Here is a 19,820-nt window from a genome sequence, read left to right on the forward strand (position 1 = left end):
GGTGCCAGTAGTTATATATTTATCTATATGACGTTGCAGACAAGTAATTGTTTTGTGGGGTCAGGGTGCCATTGGTTGAGCACTGTCCACCCATCCTTTAGAGAAAAAGCAAAGACTTAAGTGAGTCTGCTGCTGAGTGTCAGAGAGTGAAAGAGTGTGTCCTCTACTGGTTCAACATGTACAAAGTTGTATCCTGTCTAAGTGGCCGCTGTGCAGGACTCACAGGACAGTCCTGCTGTTCACCCGGTTTGGCCAAAATTCACCTGGGAAGTGGTGAGTTACCATGGAGATTAACAAAAACGTAATTTGTTGATCATGGTCTATTGTTGATGCTTAGGAGGTGGTTAATGTAACCATTATGTTTGTCATAATAAGCTTGGAATACAGTCTTTATTATTATCATTTCCGATAATTTATATCATCTTGTTAGCTCATGAGTTAATTAGCTAATCAATCAATTCAACTTTATTTACATAAAACCCATTAAACAGATTACTGCACTTCAAAGTGCTTTTGAAACAATTGACAAATAGGATGTTAAAAAAGTTAAATGTTAAAATAGAAAAAATATATCACAATGATCAACAATGGAATTTTGATTAAAGAATAAATAGATCAAATATCAAATATTAATATATTAAATATAGATTAAATAAAATAAATGATCATGATATATATAAAATGATAAAACACTACATAAGAGCCAGACAAAATAGATGGGTTTTTGGTTTATGATTAAAAAAAATATGTCAATATTTTTCAGATCCTCTTGATCCTCTGTCCAGCAGCTTGGAGCATAGTGACTGGAGGCAGCATCGCAAAATGATTTAGCTCTGTTAAAAGATGTAATTAGGTGAGATTAGATTAGAAGTAATGTGTTATAGGACAAGAAAATCTGTGTCCCATACTCAGGAACCAGAAATAAACATTGCAGTAGAGATTGGTGTGCCACACTAGCTTATGTATTCAGTGCTATTCAAAAATAGACTGTCTCAGGTACATTATGCAAACAAGGCTTGAAATGATGATGTAAGACTTAAGGCATCAAATTAATAACAAAATAAAAAATTGCATAGATATAATTCTGCACCCACTGCAGTCAAATAGTCAAATTATCAAATTTGTAACATGAGTGATCAAATGAAGGGTGTATCGTCAAAATGTAACAAAATTTCTCCAGCAGATAACAGCATTTATTTTTTCAAAAATATCAATTATATATCTGAGTTCTGGTCAGTAATCAAGTTGTATTTACTGTGATACATGAGGTGAAGGTAATGTTGGTTAAGTATTAACCAGACTGTGAGATGATCAATCATTGACAAGATAATTCAGAATGGAAACATCAGATACAACCATAATGTTTTACATCAGATGTGTTTTTCTTTAGGTAATAAATAGCCTGGTTTCAGATCTCTGGGTGGCCACCCACATCTGATTTCTATTTTTCTATTCACTGGCAAATAGCAAATCAGGCTAAACTATAGGTTCTAGATCAGAATGAAATTTAATTTAGTTTCAAGACCTCACAAATGTCATAATAAATGTCATAGTAAGGCTTTGATCAGCTCATGGAGTTCTAAAAAAAAACCTAGATAATCCCTTTTATCTTTTTCTGAATTTCAATCAAAACCATTTCACAGGTGCAGTATGTCAGAAACCAGCCTTCAAATACCGTCCCGCAGACGTCCCAGAGATGCCCTCATGTACTTTCAAACCAGAGGAATACAAGGTAAGACTTGTGGCATCCAGACAGTGTCTGCCCTGCACTGTTGGGTCCTTTATTTTGTGATGACGTCCCTAAAAAATCTAGAATGCTTTTATGCTATATACAAAGTTGGTGCACTAAAATATTCAGCTTAACTTGACAGGTGCTGCAAGTGATTTTACCCCAAAATTAACCAGAGAACCTGAAATTATCAGCACACACTACAATATCTTGTGGAGCTTTTGGCCACTAAATCAAATCAGCTTTATTGATCCTTTTCAGGAAATTGATTTGTTGCTGCAGCAACGACACAACAGCCACAACAACATGCAACCAAAAAGGACAACACAATACTTGTTCAGTGCACCACAGAAAAAAATCACTAAGAAAATACTAAAATATAGGCATGATAGTTTAAAGTAATTAACAATCAAATATCTTCCACACACATTAGTGGTGCTGTGGAGCAATGTTTTGTGTCATGTTTTCTTCCATTGCAAACGTGAGATATTTTACTGTTTAAAGGCCCGATCAAATTCGACATATGATTGAGTTTATCTGCATGTCCTTGGAAAATTGCTGTTGCGAGAAGCTTGCTGTTGTAGGGAGTAGCTTACAATAAGGGATAGCTTACAAACTAATGGCTACCACAAGTCAGTTACAATTATGGTCACAATACCTCTCTCATTGTACCATCATTTATACAAAAAATTTAAATCAATGTGAGAGTTTTAAATGGGTTTACTTGACTTCCCTAGTTGCTGCAATTCCATTTCAATGATTCACCTTTGCCTCAAAATTGTGCCGTTTTAAAGGCTGGTGTGACAAAGCTTTATGCGCCTGTTGGCGGCGCTGCAAATAACCAAACCAACCAACCAAATAATCAAATCACATCCTCTGGAGCACATAAATGTCTGTACTGAATTTCATGCCAATCTATTTTCTTGTTTAAGACATTTCTCTTATTGAGAAGGTCTGTCCGAGAGACTAAAAAAAGGCTATGATCCTTCTGTACTGTAACTCTCCGATGTATTTACATTTATTCAGGGTATGTCCAAAGAGCGGATGATGGCGATCCGCAGGCAGAACTGCAACCCGATGACCATGAAGATTACCTATTATAAGAAACCAGTGTTCCTCCACCAGGGATACATGCAGTGGCTGTGGGATGTGGACGGGAAACGATATCTGGATCTGTTTGCTGGTGTAGCGACTGTCAGTTTGGGACACTGCCACCCGTAAGGTCCTTTTTCTTTACAGTGAAAGCATTTTGAACATCACTGTTTATTGTTGCTCTGACCCTGACATCTGTGGGTATAGGAAGGTGACAGCAGCTGCACAGAGGCAGTTGGAAAGACTGTGGCATACTACAAACATCTATGTCCATCCCACTCTCCATGAGTACTGTGAGAAACTAGCCTCCCACTTACCGGAACCTCTTAAGGTACTGCAGTGGATTTTATCAGCAGAGGGCAAGTCAGCTGTAATTTAAATGCCTCCTGTTCTCTGTTTCCCTGTCCAGGTGATATACCTGACCAACAGCGGCTCAGAAGCTAATGACCTAGCTATTCTAATGGCTCGACTTTACACGGGCAACTTTGACATCATCACTTTCAGGTAGAAGTCTTATCCTTATGTGTTTTATCATTACATTAAAATTAAGGGTTTTTTTGCAATGCTAAAAACATTCAAAATGTATTATTTTTCTCTCTCCAGAGGATCCTACCACGGTGGCACCCAACCAACCATGGGTCTGACCTCCAACTCTTTGTATAAATACCCCATTGCCACTGGTTTAGGCTGCGCAAATGTATGTATACACTGATGTACTGCAGTGTCAGGTCTTCAGTCATTGACTAGCATGCCCTTCTCTCAGTCAACAATGAGTGGATCTTCTAAGTGCTACTTATTCATTCAATGACTCATTTGCAGGGCTGCCCAGGCTAGCAGCAATTATGTTCATCCTAAATTTAGGCAATACATAACCAAATTTATTTTGATACAAAATATTCATTACTAATTAAAACAACAATAATAAACAACGTCATTAGAGAGACTATGAGTAAAGACCCTGACACAATAAGCTGACGGTCAGCTGTCAGTCAATGTTGGGCCATTGGTGAGCGTTTGTTGTGGTCGTGGATGTGGTGGGCCCCGCACTCTTTTCCCCTGTTGCCCCTTGTACTCTTTTTTTTTTATTCTTTTGGCCTATTTAGCATGTTAAATCGGCAATGGCATAAAATCAGTCTGATTGTCAGTTCAGCTCAGTGCACAGGAAGAAAAACGAAAGTGAGGAAAGTAAACAAAAAGCTAAAGTCATGAGGAAGAAAGACCAAAAAAAACCTGTTTTTTTTTTTATTATATTTCTGTAACCGCTCTTTAGCAGAAATGTCCTGTGATGGTTTGTGTTATAGTTCACTGGAGCACAGTAAATATGCTTTGTTCAGTCAACATTGGATTGTTGAACTAGCATCAACAAGTCTTCCAGTTTCCCAGTACAAACTACTGCAGACTGTTGGTATGGAGGGGTATGTCCTTTTACAGAGGCACAGAACATACGTGCTAGTAGACCGTCGACTATGGTCTTTGTGGTGTGTTCATGTGCAAATTTTTGACTGAGACACAGGCAACGTGAGGCGACGCAGCAGGGGGCTTTCGTTGCCGCTAGTTCTCTAAAGTTGGTTTGGTGTATCTGGGCCTTAAAGCAGATTTTGGGGGAGCCATTAACTCAACCTTATCAGGGGCCCAACCATATTGTTGGGGCGGTCCTAGTTGTTTGCACATTTACTGAACACCTCTAGCACACTTAGATTTTATTTTATGTGTATTTTGATGACAGCATTGACATGACCAGCGTCTTTGATCTAACTTTCATTCATGAAGGACAAACAAAAAACTATCCGATGCAAGTTTAATAGTGTCTATGGAAGAGCTTTTAAGAAACAGACTGAGATAGAAGGAAGGTAAACTGAATAAAGCAGATTTCAAGTGATCAGGTGGGAAGGAAAATGCTGTCTGAGCAAACAATGTTTTGCAGAAGGCAACCTTACAACTTGATGCTGCTCTGGTGGCTCTGCTAAAGCTCTGTAATCTCTTGATGAATTCGCAGAAAGGCTGAGGAGTAAGTCCAACAGTGTGCCCCGTCCATGCTGCTACACGCATCATCCAAACACAAACACATGATGCCATCACTAATGAATCTATGCTGCTTACTAGTCAGCTGTTAATAGATGCAATAAGCTGCATATGGGCATTAATTGAGCTTTCTGACTTTGCCTTTTACGTTGTGTAAGTCAGTGAAGGTTATATTGCTGTGGAGTTCCTTGGTGATTTCTCTGTGCTGTATTCATCATAAGTGATTGTCGCTGTCAGGTTGATCTAGCTGACAAGGTTTCTGCCCAAACAAACAGACCATGTGTCCTGATGTGTTCAGAGGCCCGTGGGGAGGAAGCCACTGCAGGGACTCTCCTGTGCAGACCATCAGAGAATGTAGCTGTGCCCAAGGTACACAAACACACACATCCATGGCTCAATACACTCAGACTATCTCTTAGTGTCTATGGACTAAACATCACAATCCCATTTGCAATATTTCTACATAAATTAATGCAAATTATTTATTTTTTTATGACTTGTATTTTATTATTTTAGAATATATAAATCAATGGCATCACATACAATACAAAATGCATTCTATTCCAACACAGAACATGCCCACCCACCCATCCTCCCAAAGCAAAGAGGGGTCATCTGAGCAATATGGTGGCTATGTATATCTCAAGCAAGAATAAAGAAGTAAATAAATAAATAATAAAAAAAAATTATTTTTTTTTTAGAAATGATAATAATAATTTAAAAAAGTAGTAAATAAATAATAATCACTTCTATTCAAGACAATTATTGAGCATTCAATTATTTTTTACATTGGTACAAATATAGTGTCAAGGTACATGCCCCACTTTGGGAAATACTTATCCGCTCTGTCCTGCATCCTATATGACATCCTTTCATATGCAGCTACTTTACATAATTCAGTCACCCAGTCCTGGAAAGAAGGTTCTCCATGTTTCTTCCAGTTCCTGAGAATGATCTGTCGCCCAATAATGATAGCAGTTTGTGTCCAGGATTTTAGTGGATAGGGAAAAGCAGAGAGCACTTTACAGTCTCCTAAAATATATATATAACTTGGGGCAGAGGACAAACTGTCCTTTTATGACATTGACAATATAACAGTGAATCTTCATTGTACCTTCATCCACACAACACTTCCAACAAGTAGCTGAATCTTTTAAACCAAGTCTGAAGAGCCCACTCAGGGTCCAATAAAATCAATGTAGAATCTTCAATTGAATAAGTCTAACCCTCAAGTCCCTTGACATTGTTTGGGAATTACCACAAACCTTAGCCCATTCCTGTTCATCATATGTTACCCCCAAGTCTCTTTCCCAGGAAAGTCTCGGGGCTGAGATCCCTTTCTCCCCCTCACATTCCATCAGCATCCTATAATATTTAGCTGCTTTGTGGCCTTTACCCAGTATCTGGAGAATTTTATTTAACTTTTCTGCTGGCTTTGGGGGGGTGTAACCTCGGCCCAAAAGTCCTCTGTAGTACATGGCGTAATTGAAGATATCTCCAGAATTATTGGGTTTTGGGTAAATTATAATCCTGTTTCAGGTCATCAAATGTTTTAAATGTATTGGCATTGTATAAATTGTCTAATATAAGGATGCCTCTTTCTACCCAATCCTTTCAAATGAATACTTTTTTATTAATGTTTAGCTTAGGATTTAACCAAATACTAGCAGCCTTGTTTAAATAAGGATGGAAATCTATCAGCCCTGAGATCTTTCTCCATATACCTTGAAGGTGAGATACAATTGGATGAGTCTTTATATGTTTAGATCATTTGATGGACAAACAATGGAGGAGAGGGAGGGGTGTCGATGCAGACTGCTCTGTACTGTACCATGGGGGGGCTCTCTCTGGAGGTAGGGCCCAGTGCGCCAAGTGCCTGAGATTAAATGCATAATAGTAGTGTACTAAATTTGGGAGTCCTAAGCCACCACTGTTGACTGGCCTTTGTAGTTTTTTCATATTCATACGTGCTTGTTTCCCATTCCACAGAAATTCTTTAAATATATTGTTGAATTGTTTGAAGTAACTGTCCGTGATTTTTAATGGCAGAGAGTGAAGCAGGTAGTTAATCCTGGGGTCGCAGTTCATTTTAATGACGTTAACTTTTCCCCAAAAAGACAGATACAGTGACGACCAACGTTTCACATCAATGTCCAGTCCCTGTATCAAGGGGTCAGAGTTCACCTTAATAATATCCTCCAAATTAGAGGGAAAAAGGATACCAAGATATTTTAGCCCCTGCTTAGGCCATCTAAATCTGCCAGCTTGAAAGAGTGTGGATGGGCAATGCTTAGTTAATGGCAGAGCTTTTATTTATCCCAGTTGACCTTATATTCTGAAATCTTCGAAAAGGTGTTGATTGTGTTCAACAGTGAGGATATTGATACCACAGGGTCTGACACCAGTAGCAGAATATCATTCGCAAACCTATTTCAGTCACCCAGTCCTGGAAAGATGGTTCTCCATGTTTCTTCCAGTTCCTGAGAATGATCTGTCACCCAATCATGATAGCAGTTTGTGTCCAGGATTTTAGTGGATAGGGAAAAGCAGAGAGCACTTTACAGTCTCCTAATATATAACTTGGGGCAGAGGACAAACTGCCCTTTTATGACATTGACAATATAACACTGAATCTTCATCCAGTATTGCTTAAACTTATAGGGCATGACCACATCACATGTATCATTGTACCTTCATCCACACAACACAGTGTGAGCGAAGACAGTCTCCCTTCAACTGATGTTGTGGTTCGGCGTATGTCCTCAAGGCTGGCTAGGTCGCTGGAAATTTTTTGCAGTTTGGCAAAGATATTAGCAATGTCCTGGCTGACACGAGCTGCCTCTGGGGCCTCTGAGCCATTGTCGTCGCCATCATGGTGTGCGTGTTGTTGCCACAAATGCTTCTTAATGTCCCCGCTTTTGAGTTGTTTTGCCATCTTATGCGACCAGGAAAGTTTTTAAGTACAAGACACGTTCGTTTAGTTATTGTTAGGCACTAATTGTAGGATTAGCTTAACGATGCTAGTCGGAGCTTCTGCTCAGGCAGCCACCTTTACCAACCGCGTCATGTGACACCAATGCAAATTATTTTTAACTTCCACAGAAAATGACAATATGAGACATTTGTCAATACTTTTGTATCACACAGGAAGACATAACAACTTATTAAATAATTGCTTAGCCCTTAGCTGCTGTAAAGTCACACTGTAGGAACTATTTTGGGAACACTGCATTTTTACAGGCTAATTTGTCACTAAACCAATTTTCTTTAATCCCACAGGTCATTGCATGGCCAAAGACCAATACATTGGTCAGCTCAAAGAGACATTTGCTGCTAGCGTCCCAAGTCGAATTGCTGGTTTCTTTGCAGAGCCGATTCAGGTATTATATTCTGTGTTGAATTTTAATTGTGAGAAAATCAATAAGTCAAATCTTTGTTGAGTCCTTTTTAAGTCCGCCATCCATTTTCACTGTTTCATCTTCTGTATGACTGCCTGTGTTAATTAGATTGGACTGTGAAATATGAATGTGTTTTGCTTGTACAGGGAATGGGAGGAACTGTGCAGTACCCTAAAAACTACCTCAAGGAGGCTTACCAACTTGTGAGAGACAGAGGAGGGATCTGCATTGCTGATGAGGTTTGATATATATCAAATTATGTTATTTATAATTTCAATTTATAAAAAAGAAAAGAAACTAATCTGTTTTGCACGTGACAGGTCCAGAGTGGATTTGGGCGAACAGGAAGCCACTTCTGGGGTTTCCAAGGTCACAATGTCATTCCTGATATGGTTACAATGGCGAAGGGCATCGGTAATGGATTCCCAATGGGAGCTGTTGTTACAACACCAGGTGAGAGAATACTGTAAGATACAAAAACCTTGTCTGAAGCAGCAGTGAGTGTAGGTGTGAGCGTGTTTTTTCATGTTTTCCAGAAATCGCTGCTTCCTTTGGTAAGGCCCTCCACTTCAACACCTTTGGAGGAAGTCCTTTGGCTTGTGCCGTTGCTTCAACAGTGCTTGATGTAAGACCTTATCTTCTCCTTCCACATCAGTCCTCTTCATCAGAAAAAAGGGTTTAATCCAAATCCAGATTTGTATTATTACCGTAGCTGCTGTTGAAAAATCCATAATCACTTAAGTACACTTAATGTAATTAAAGATGTGATCTCAGCTGCACTTAAAACACAACTGACAGATTTTTCCTCGACAGACGATCAAAGAAGATGGCATACAGCAGAACACTCTCACTGTGGGCACCTATCTGCTGACAGGACTGGCAAAACTCAGAGACAAGTATGAGATCATCGGTGATGTCCGTGGAAAGGGGCTGCAGATCGGTGTGGAAATGGTCAAAGACAAGGTACTGAGTTTGTAACAGAAGTGACACTCACCTCCCATCACATTACTATGGTTACTGTAACACATCTAGCCTCATTTATCCTGTCACCTCGTCTGTGTCATCCACAGGCCAGCAGAGACCCACTGCCTCCTGAGGCAATGAGTCAGATCTTTGAGGACGTCAAGGACATGGGAGTCCTGATAGGGAAAACGGGAGTCTACGGACAGGTAACATTTAATTTGAATTTCGAAGTAGCCTCTTCCTCTGTCTGTATTTTGCATCTTCTGTTAAAATTAGTTGCAATTTCCGCAGTTTTCCATACACGATACACATTAAATAACTACTGTTAGGAGCATATTCTTAATTGCAATTGTTAACTTAAAGGTTTAACCAGTGAATGAGTACTCCCATTATCTCTGCCTCTTATCATGTGTGCCAGAAATGTCTGGAGTACCTGCTCTGCCGTCAGTATGAGACACAGCACAAAGCACCTGACCCTGTAGCGCGCATTTCACTAAAAATCTCTCCTTTTGTTTTCTTGTTTTCTCACCACTTCAGAACTTCCGCATTCAGCCCCCCCTGTGCATCACAAAGGAGGATGTCGATTTCTTCCTGGCAGTTTTTGACAAGGCTGTTCACAACTACATGGACAGAAACTGAATAGATCAGAGTAACTCGATGCCAAGGACCAAATCTGGAGACCTGCCCAGCAGTGGCCTGTGTTTTTGTAAATCTTTTAAAATGTAATTATTAACTTTTGCCCTGGTGTAGCTGTGTATTGCTTCCTAACTTTTAACTTAACCATGATCTGCATGTTGCAGTTATAAATATGCCTTCACTACAGTCACTCAAGCTGAGGAACATTTGCTTTCTTTCACATTAAGGTCTGATAATGATTAAACACACTAAGCATACACCTTATACACGTGTCTTCTGCTGTGTTTAGACCTACTGAATAATATATATATATATTTAGAATTGTTTTGCAGACTATATATCTGAATGTGATAATTTAAAGTCTGATCATATTTTTAAATAATTAAATATTTGCTTAAATGTGCCATTTTTGTCTCCAATAAAACCATATATTAAAGGTTCAGGTGTGTTTTGTACAGACACACCACACACAGGAGTTTGTTAGTCATGGTTACTAGTTGCATTAATAGGAATCGATCCAGAGTTGTATAAATACCAACGTGCAGTTTTTTTTATTTTCATGATGCAGTAATACTACAGAGCTCTTCATGACAAACCAAGAGGGATGAATGCCAAAACGTTAGAGGATCTGATGATAACAGGGATAAAGGTGTGTACTGTGCACATCCTCTATGGGTTGTCTTCACTGGTTTCTCAGTGCAGAGATGTTCATAAATTGCTTGGAAAGGTAAGTTTCAATCATGGCAATCTGGAAGACTCATACGACAAAATAGTCTCAAGCACTCACACATTCATAACTGTGTCACTGAACAGGATTATTGTGAAATTAAAAAAAAAAACCTAAATGCTCTCTGTCAGCCAAACAGTCTGTTAAAAGTCCACTCTCACAGGCTATTTCTTTTAATTAATTTTCCATGGTTTCCTGTGTCCCTGCCGAGTCACACTCTTCCAGGTTCGTCCGCCCATTTGAAGATGTGTTATCTGCTCTTCTTTTTGTCTTTCTTGCTCTTGCTCATGGAGCTGTGAGTAGCGTTTGAGGTGACAGCAGTGGCGTGGCCGCTGGTCTTCAGATGATCAAACAGCTTGTTTCTTGTGGAGAACTCGTTGTTGCAGGTCACACAGTGGAGGTTTACTTCCTTCTGGAGGTGGAAATGGGGATGTGTGATTTAATTATACAAATATGGATCATTTTCTTACAATAAATAATGTAATCAGGTTCTTTATGACAACTTAAAGGGAGGGAAAAGGAAAAACTGATCCTGTTAAGACTGATAAATGTAGACACGTGTGGGCAGAGGAGATCCATAATAATAGATACATTGAATGAAAAACAGTGAATAATACCTCCAATAAAATCCTCTTAAACTCTGGGTTTAACTGTACAAACCTCAGTGATCTGTTCTCCTCCTGTGTTTGACTTGACATTCTTTGGCTTGTCTTTTCCTCCAGCCTTCTTTCCTTTCGTTTTCCCCGAGCTGCTGAGGCAACATTTAGATGAAAAAATTACATTCTTAACTGCAAGGCATACGTTGTTACGTTTTAAAACTCTAAACTTATGTTATCCTGATTAATTTAATAACCTATTCCTCTATTTCACACAGGGTGTGTGAGGGTATCAGACAATTAAATTTAATGTTTTAAAGGCCTTTTCAAGATCTTTTTTTACTACATTTAAAATAGATTTTTTGAAAAATTTGATTTTTCTTATTCCGGCATTGCAGGTAAGTAAGTATAAGTGCAAGTAGTCATTCATTTTCACAAAGAGAATTAAAAGATGCATAAATGAGTTTGTGGCAATTAAGACTATTAAATGACTTCCGAGGTCTATTATTTAAAAATCGAGTTTAAGTCATTTTAAGACTTTTTAAGGACCTGCACACCCTGTCACATAAAGAATGGAGTCATTGCTTTCCAAGTGTCCCTGAAACATTCTCATTACCACCTGACTCTGCAGTTCATCTCAGCTCTATGGAGCATTTTAGCATTTTATAACTCATTATTTTGTTTTGACAACCCACAAACTCCACTGCCATTAAGCTCATCACCAACAGGCAGTTGTTGGAAGCAAAAAAACTCCAATAAACCAACTTTATACAACCTGCCAAGCACCAAACAACTAACAGATAAAGTTGGACTGACCTCTTCTGGCTGACTTCTGTGGGAGGAGGATCATCCTGCGTCTCAGGCTCTGTAGTGTTCTCTGACTTCTCTGGGGCTTCTTCCTCACAGGTGGTGGGCTTTGGTTTCTCCTCCTCCTCCGCCTCCTCTGGTGCACTCTGCTATGGAGGAGGAGAGCATGAATAGAGAAGGCTTTTAAGACAGATTCACTTCACAGTAAACCAGGCACAGGCTGCTGAACGAATGAAAGATGTTACTCACCTGCACTACTTTCTGCTGTTTCTTTTTCCTCTTTTGCTTTTTGGACAGCCTGTGTCAGTGAAACAATATTTCAGACGTTATGTAAAAATTCTGATGCGTCACAAGTTCTAACAACCCCGACAACCAGGTGAAAATTAAGTAAGTAAGCTACACACTTTTGCCTTGGCTTGTCTTCCTCCTCGTCTTCCTCCTCCTCTTCTTGCCCATTTTCTTCCTCTCGTCCATCCTTTTCATCCACGTTCAAACCAAGTGACTCCTCTTCTTCCTCCAGCTGTTGCCGCAGCAACGCCACCATCTCCCGATGCTTTTTGGATTTTTCATGGTTTTTCATTCTGCAGAGAGCAAAGAGAATAATATAAAAGGTATTAATAACACAGATTTAACAGTGTGTGAAGAGCTTGAAACCACTTTACTGATTTGTATTATCACCAACAAGTATTAACATAATCATTAAAAATAATTAGACATTTTAAAATGCAAAAGCTAAATTTGCCAAATTAGGGCACTTAAGGAATACTTCATCCACAAAATTATAATTTATATATCAGTTACTCAGTGTTGTGTTGCACTCTTTAAGGAAACGTTTTTCTCGCATGCCTCCATGGTAAATAAAGAATTCAAAAACTGAGAAAATTCTTGATGAATTAAAGTAATTTGGGTCTGCATTTAACAACAGCCAAACAATGTCAAAACATCCATTTAGAAACTCTGACAAAACTTGTGGAGTATAATCCAAATCTCACTCATCAAGTCGTTTGCGTAATGCTTCCCAAACACATGCATTTTCACTAAAACGTAACAATTTTGACAACTATTGATAGTACCTTTAAATACCACCTTAAAATCTGTTCACCTTGCCTTGATTGGTGTCTTTTTTTTTAGCACAACCTCGCCTGTGTGACTCTGCAGTTATTTTTTTCATTTTGACATACTGTAATAGCACATTGGACAACACCACCAATAGGAAAGGGGGTGTCATGGTTTTTTTTTGGGCTTGCAAGCACTTTCTGCTTGTGAGCACTTTCGTTAGAATAGCTTGTTTTAACGTTTTGTTCCTGAACCAAACCTGCACCAAACGTGACAACAATATTCAGTAAAAAGCATGGCACGCCATCTTACGCTGGTCATGTGACTGGGACACACCACCATGTCCATGGACTCCAGAGGGTTAAATAGTGAGGTTTAAAGGAAAATGCATGTGTTTGACTGGTTAAATGAGACCTGAATTATACTGCACGCGTTGTGTTTTGCTATTGCAAATTGTGGACCTCCTTTACCTTTTTAGGATTCTTTGGTTGCTGTAGAGACATGCAAGAAAGACATTTTCTTCACAAATTCAAGGTAACACATGGTTAGTAATTGATATACAAATGGTCATTTTGCTGGTGTGGTATTTTTCAAGCCCAAAGAAATCAATCATTTCAAACTGTATCATTTGTTTTCCCTGTGCAATACCACTGAGTAAAGAATAATAAAACAAAACATTAACAAAAGCTTTGAGAGGCTTCGAGCAAGTTGATGAGTCAGAACCAAATCAATTAGAAGATTCTACCAACACATCCTGTAAACAATGATAATGAGCTTTCCATTCAAGTTTGACTTGTATAGTTGTGCTCCATTGTTCAGTTTCATTGTTGGGAATATTACTCCCTTTGCCACAGAGAGCATAAAGAAAACAAAAGTTTTCAGCAAATTAACAACTACAATTGTTTAGGAGTGTAAAAAAAAAAAAGATTTATTATTACTTCTCCACAGATTCAGTCACATCACATCCACTGCTTCACTAACACTTTCTAATACCAGGCTGAAATCAATGAGTCACCACTGCAACACTGCATCTGGACCATGTGTGAGTTAATCGCTGCTATAATCAATCACAGCTTAGCGAGGTGAATTAGCATATAAGTTCAGAGTGTGGGTGATAGGTTACTCACGCTTTATCTGATTTGAAGGATTTGTCACAGGCTGGGCAGTACAGACCATCATAATAATCATCGATTGTCAGTTCGTCTCCATCAGGCTGCTCTGCATCTGGGAATTAATAATTATGGGTTGAAAAATAATTAAAGGCACCACAAACACATACAAACATGTAAAGTTAGTGACATCATTGGCTCATCTGATGGTCCATGCTAAGTATTTCCTTCTGCCTGTGAGACCCTGATGTGTAGTTACATTTTTGAGGAGGTGCTTATCGGTTACTGCGTAGCTACAGCAGCGGCTTTAAGTACGACACATCTCCTTAATGCAGAGGTATAAATGAAGCTCAAATCTCAAGCACACAGTCTCACTAACCTCCTTCTTCACTGTTCTTCTCCCGTGTGTCCATATCCAGCTCTTCTTCCTCACTCTCTGATGCATCTCCGAACTCCTCTCCGTACTGAGCCTCGATCTGCTGCAGCTCCTTCTCAAGTTCAGACATGGCCGCCCAGCTCTGCTCCTTGTACTCCTCTGCCAGTCTTTAATGGGCATACAATTTTTATTTATGAAGTATTTATTAAGAGGGGGGAAAACGCGGCAGAAGAATGAATGTGACATTTACCCAACTAACCATCCATCACTTACTTTGCCTGGTTGAGCTTCTGCTTCCGCCTCAGCTCCTCCACCTTCTTGATCTTCTCAGCGTTTTGCTCCTCCACCAGCTTCCTGTGGGCCTGCACGCGCCGGTCACGCTTGCGAACAAAAGCAACGAGTTGTCGCACGAGCTCATTGCGCTCCTTTCGAGCCTTTTCTCTGGTCTTTTTGTTCTCCTTCTCCATGGCCCTTTTCTCCCAGCGGTTGGAGGCCTGCCTCGTGTCATATTCCTCCTTCCAGGCAAAGTTTTTACGAGTGCAGAAGCTCTGCCAGTAGCCGTAAAACACATGCACCACCTGTAATATGGAAATAGAGACTGATTAAGTACACCAGCTGAATAAAAATCTTTCTGATTCACTATGTCAACTTTTTTTTACTCACATATAGTACAAAAAACTATTTTATTCACTTAATTAAATTGTAAAAGAACTCTTACATCATCCATCAAAGGAACAACCTCAAGACAAGTGTTTTTAGTGTGGTGCTGACTTACGGTATCATAGTCGCTCTCGGAGTCTCCAAAGGGAGGAAACTCCTCCTCATCATCCTCATCTTCCACCTTGCTGTGCTCCATCTCCTCCTTTACAATGGACTCAAAGAGATTCCTGTAAACTGTGTAAAAGCCCTATGAGACAGAGAGTAGATAAAATGAAGAGGTAAAAATTAATGACAAAATAAATATTGGGAGATGTACAAAAAATGTCTGTTACCATAACTCTGACGAATTAAGCTTCTACCACCAATTTAAACAGCAAGTGCTGTAGGTCACGTAAAGGACTCATAGTTCTAGAAATTTAGACCAAATACTTCTACCTGGATTTAATCAAAATCTTGGGTTCATTTCCCGTGCTGTTTTGGTAGACTGGCTGTGTGTTCTGGCACAATAAAAGGGAGACTGAATGGGTTTTTTTCCAGCTTGCCCACATTCCTGCAGCCGGTCTACGTGTTGTCATTAGCTTTTTTGATAATCTCACTAATCTCTTACTTGTACAATCAACCAACAAGGACAGAAAGTATGACCTGTTATTTAGTTGTATGGTGCCTGAACTCCTGGTTTACACTGACTTTTTTTTTTAAATCAAGACACTTTCAATCATGTTGTGTGGTTTGTGTTTTGAGTTTAAGATTTCATTTCTAGAAGATTAGCAGTAATGTTGATCATACGTGCAACAGGTGTAAACAGTCTTCAGCCACTTTATGTCACATGTTCTAGTCATGTCCAAAACTATTTCATTTCTGGGATGTAATATTTTAAACTTTTTCAACAATGTTTGGACAGCTGGTTGCCCCATCTATGTCTATGGCAACATTTGGAGTAAATTCTCCAGATGTTGCTATGAACCCAAACGGACATTGTCTCTTTCTGCACACTTCAGGCTAGAAGGCTCATCCTGTGTAAATTGAAGGACTCTTCACCTCAAACATATGGACATTGGATTAGAGGAGATATGAATCATTTACAATTGGAGAAAATCTGTAGTTTTATTTAAGGATCAATTGCACGTTTCTTTTGTAGCAAATATGGAAGCTGTAGAATTATAGTAATATTATATATGTTAATTAATTGCTTTTCCTTTTCATTATTGTTTTTGGCTATTGGGTTTCCTTTCTCTGGTCTGGCTTTTTGTGTTTGTTCTTGGGTGGGTGGGTGGGTGGGGTTGTCTTTTTGTCCTTGTTCGTTCTATGTTTGTTTGATGATGATCTCTGCATCTTTATTGAACTATTAATAAAAATACTAGGGATAGACCGATTTGGATTTTTTTAGGGCCAATGCTGATACCGATTTTTTTCCCATCACCCTTGGCCAATGACCGATTATGGACTGCCGATTTTCTTGAGCCGATATTTGGAGCTGATACTGCTTTTGCTCCCTCAATTTACATCAAAAAAATGACACAATGATAACGAATATTACAGGTCTCAAGTTTAAAATAAGAAACTTTTATTGAACAGTAAAAAAATACTAAAACAAGATGGAAAGTTGAGGTAGAACAGGTAGAATATTATTATTATTATTATTATTATTATACATTCAAATAAAAAAAGAGTTCAGTGCTCTTAAATCTTCCAGTAATGTCTTATAAAATAAATAAATATTTAAGCTGAAGCATAAATAAAACAACAACTACTGTACACAGTAGGATTCGCTGCATGTGCGCTGCAGAGTCTTCCAGCAACACAGAGCTGCCCGTGGATGCCTGTCTGTAAATCATGCCAGGGAAAAATAAATCCGCGAACCCACGCACATATCGGCCAATGCCGATACAAGTAAAAAACTCAAATATCTGCCCAATATATCGGTTGGCCGATGCATCGGTCTATCTTTAAAAAATACCTTGTTTAAAAAAAGATTTCATTTCTAGGCCATTTGTGCTTATCTCTGTGCCGCTTCATATTTACAGTAACAGTATTTCTTTTCCTCCCCTCCTCAGAATCTAACTTAAGTAAAGTAGAGAAGAGATTGGATGATGTTGACTATACATCATAAGTGACATAATTAATTTCTCCTCCACAGGATGAGACTCCAGGGGATGATTGAAAGATGTTTCTTTGGCATTTCCTTGTCTGAAAAAGAGAAGTGAAAAAACTTGGCTGACCACAAACACTAACCTTCTCGTCATCTCCGTATCCAGAGAAGCAGCTGACTGTGAAGTACTGCAGCAGGTCAATGCTGTCATCTTCATAATCTCCACTTATGCCTCCTTTCAGAAGAGCCTCCCTGTGATTGTCATACCTGCCACACAGGAGACAGAGGCAACATATTTAACACATACTGTTGTGGGGATATACAATGGCTAAGATATTAATACTTTTGAAATTAGAGCCCTGTCGCTGTTGAGAGGCTAACAGACGTTGAGATGAAACTGTACACACCAAGCTCTCTCCTGAGGATCACTCAGGACATCGTAAGCTGCCTGAATCAGCTTGAACTGCTCCGCTGCTTCCTCAGCATTGTCCAAATTTTTATCTGGAAATATCAAACAGAAACCACAGCTATTGATAGAGTGAAAAACTTTACAGAAAGCTTTAATGACAATCTTGTTAGGTTTGAGTTAACAGTATCGCATGCTGATGCAAGACTGAAGAACTGAAAGTAGCACAAAGCAGTTTAAAGCATAGCATCTTCACAATTTTCTCATAGTATAAAAGACATCAGACGATGCACATGAATAAGTCAATACTATGTCATTAATATATAATGAAGCGTTACTATATCATATACAGTATCAAAAGTGGATGCTTCCTTTGAGTAAGTGGTATTTGGCAAGCATAAATGAGGCAAATATTGTACTTTTATTATATTATCATTACACTTAAGTGACAGGTGTACTTGCTGGCTTGACTGCATTAGGTCGTAATGTAAAGCAAATAAAGTCATAAAACTCAAAGTGCGTTTGGAGCCTTAATATACTACATTTCACCATCATAAAGCAGTGTATTATTACAGTGAGATGCCACATTATTCTACAGCTAGACTACAGCTTTTGATACTATACCAATAGTGAATTCAGAATTTTTACCTAAAACAAAGTGTTATATAAGAGCAATATTGATACTATTACATCGGGGATACAATCATCCTGCATGTTTAGTCCATAAGGCTTATAACGTTATAATAACTTACCTGGATGCCATTTCAACGCTAATTTACGATACGCTTTCTTCAAATCATCGTCTCCTGCGTCTCGTTTTACACCCAAGATTTCATAGTGACACTTCATGATTAGCTAACTGTAAAAAAGAAACTCGACTCTAAGAGAAATACTCAATAAATATGTTGTTCACGTTGTCCCAGCGACGCTAACGTTAGCATGCAGCTATGCTAACTGTAGCATGCTAGCAACCGGGTAGCGTATTCTATCTCTTAAACGATCCAGACTTCTCAGGTGGTAGCAACAGCGAGGTAATTACTTGGCCTTACATATTTAAATACGGTATATAAACGGTCTTAAATAACTGCCAAACAGCCTAAATACACTAAATTACTTTTCAATGCCGGTTGTTGGCAGTATAACCAATTGACAAGTCTGTACTGTAGAGTGCCGCTATATATCTCGCGAGAATTGTTCTTCTTCACTTTATAATAATTAATCGGTAGACTGCAAGCTACAGCCATGTGTTGCTGACCTCTACAGTTCAAATTAAATCAAAATCTTGTTCACTTGATAAATATTATATTATAAGGCTTTATTCTCTCAGGAAAACACCAATGGGATGTTACTATGCACGTCTAACAATATAAACACTTAAAACTCATGTTCACAATTATGATTCATCATGTTGCCCTCCATTATTTTAATGAAATGCATTTCCAGCCAGCCCAAACATAGACTGTAACATCAATTAAATACTAGAGTATTAATAATTTACAAGGTACACATCTCTCTTTATTCCATATTTCTATAATGAATCTGTGATTGTAGACTGATCAGTTATGGTACTCTTGTGATGCTCTCTGGTGGTGACAGGGACAGTTGCACCTTACTTGCATTTACACAAACCCCCTCTTCATGAACGTTTCAAACTATTTTTTATACATACGCAGAGTGGGTATTTTATAAGCTAATTCCAAGAATTCTTTTTTGTTTAAATCTGACCACTTAAGGGTAAAATTAGATTCAGAATTGATGACTACAGCGTGTCCTCACTAGCATGTGGCTTTGAGTTTAGAAAATGTGGTAAACATACAAAAAACAGTTATCTAAATAAATGCAATATGGATAATTTCAAGAAATTAAACAATTAAGTGATTTTTTTTTAATAGTAAATCATTTTCAGAGGGTTCTGGGGGGTACAATATACAGACTCATGACCTCAGTATTTCTTAAATCCCAGTTACGGCCCTGAGGACATTACATTATACATGTTACATTATAGGCTGTATAATTAGGACAATATAATCTACTGAATTACTTGTTCATTCCAAAACTTAGACATTTCTGAAAAGAAAATCTAAAATCTGTGCTGAAAATTGATTTCAGTAACATGATTAGAGAATGTATGTCAGTATAGAGTTGTAGGTTATT

The 19,820-nt window shown here is 38.5% G+C and overlaps 2 protein-coding genes across 4 annotated transcripts; one reads left to right on the top strand and one right to left on the bottom strand.

The window, feature by feature from the left end:
- Positions 1 to 105: 105 nt before the first annotated feature.
- On the top strand, positions 106 to 10,276 carry LOC125905648 (alanine--glyoxylate aminotransferase 2, mitochondrial-like). Its single transcript, XM_049603771.1, has 14 exons — positions 106 to 273; positions 1,644 to 1,732; positions 2,756 to 2,946; positions 3,029 to 3,152; positions 3,231 to 3,325; positions 3,425 to 3,518; positions 5,119 to 5,212; positions 8,123 to 8,223; positions 8,388 to 8,480; positions 8,562 to 8,694; positions 8,778 to 8,866; positions 9,055 to 9,204; positions 9,312 to 9,410; positions 9,742 to 10,276. The coding sequence occupies exons 1-14, from the start codon at positions 177 to 179 to the stop codon at positions 9,841 to 9,843; spliced, it is 1,551 nt and encodes a 516-aa protein (XP_049459728.1). The 5' UTR covers positions 106 to 176; the 3' UTR covers positions 9,844 to 10,276.
- Positions 10,277 to 10,363: 87 nt separating this feature from the next.
- dnajc21 (DnaJ heat shock protein family (Hsp40) member C21) lies at positions 10,364 to 18,864 on the bottom strand. 3 transcript variants are annotated; one of them, XM_049603769.1, is made up of 12 exons: positions 18,419 to 18,864; positions 17,668 to 17,761; positions 17,404 to 17,527; positions 15,287 to 15,418; positions 14,785 to 15,089; positions 14,515 to 14,678; positions 14,154 to 14,250; positions 12,375 to 12,551; positions 12,220 to 12,268; positions 11,980 to 12,116; positions 11,228 to 11,318; positions 10,364 to 10,979 (listed from the first exon to the last, which is right to left on the bottom strand). In XM_049603769.1, the coding sequence occupies exons 1-12, from the start codon at positions 18,513 to 18,515 to the stop codon at positions 10,818 to 10,820; spliced, it is 1,629 nt and encodes a 542-aa protein (XP_049459726.1). In that variant the 5' UTR covers positions 18,516 to 18,864; the 3' UTR covers positions 10,364 to 10,817. The 3 variants fall into 3 exon arrangements, with proteins under 3 accessions (XP_049459726.1, XP_049459727.1, XP_049459725.1); XM_049603770.1 differs by having other exon boundaries at positions 11,228 to 11,315; positions 11,980 to 12,119; positions 18,419 to 18,863; XM_049603768.1 differs by having other exon boundaries at positions 11,980 to 12,119; positions 18,419 to 18,863.
- Positions 18,865 to 19,820: the final 956 nt, after the last annotated feature.

This window comes from Epinephelus fuscoguttatus, linkage group LG18 (genome assembly GCF_011397635.1).
Source record: "Epinephelus fuscoguttatus linkage group LG18, E.fuscoguttatus.final_Chr_v1".
Taxonomy (NCBI): Eukaryota; Metazoa; Chordata; class Actinopteri; order Perciformes; family Serranidae; genus Epinephelus; species Epinephelus fuscoguttatus.

What these genes read in the sequence shown, in the direction of transcription:
- LOC125905648 (XM_049603771.1), top strand. Translation starts at nt 177, where the DNA reads ATGTACAAAGTTGTATCCTGTCTAAGTGGCCGCTGTGCAGGACTCACA. An exon ending in TTTGACATCATCACTTTCAG is followed by an intron (nt 3,326 to 3,424) that starts GTAGAAGTCTTA and finishes TTCTCTCTCCAG; the next exon opens with AGGATCCTACCACGGTGGCA. An exon ending in GGATCTGCATTGCTGATGAG is followed by an intron (nt 8,481 to 8,561) that starts GTTTGATATATA and finishes TGCACGTGACAG; the next exon opens with GTCCAGAGTGGATTTGGGCG.
- dnajc21 (XM_049603768.1), bottom strand. Translation starts at nt 18,515, where the DNA reads ATGAAGTGTCACTATGAAATCTTGGGTGTAAAACGAGACGCAGGAGAC. An exon ending in GATACGGAGATGACGAGAAG is followed by an intron (nt 15,419 to 17,403) that starts GTTAGTGTTTGT and finishes TCTGTCTCATAG; the next exon opens with GGCTTTTACACAGTTTACAG. An exon ending in GAAGACAAGCCAAGGCAAAA is followed by an intron (nt 12,269 to 12,374) that starts GTGTGTAGCTTA and finishes TCACTGACACAG; the next exon opens with GCTGTCCAAAAAGCAAAAGA.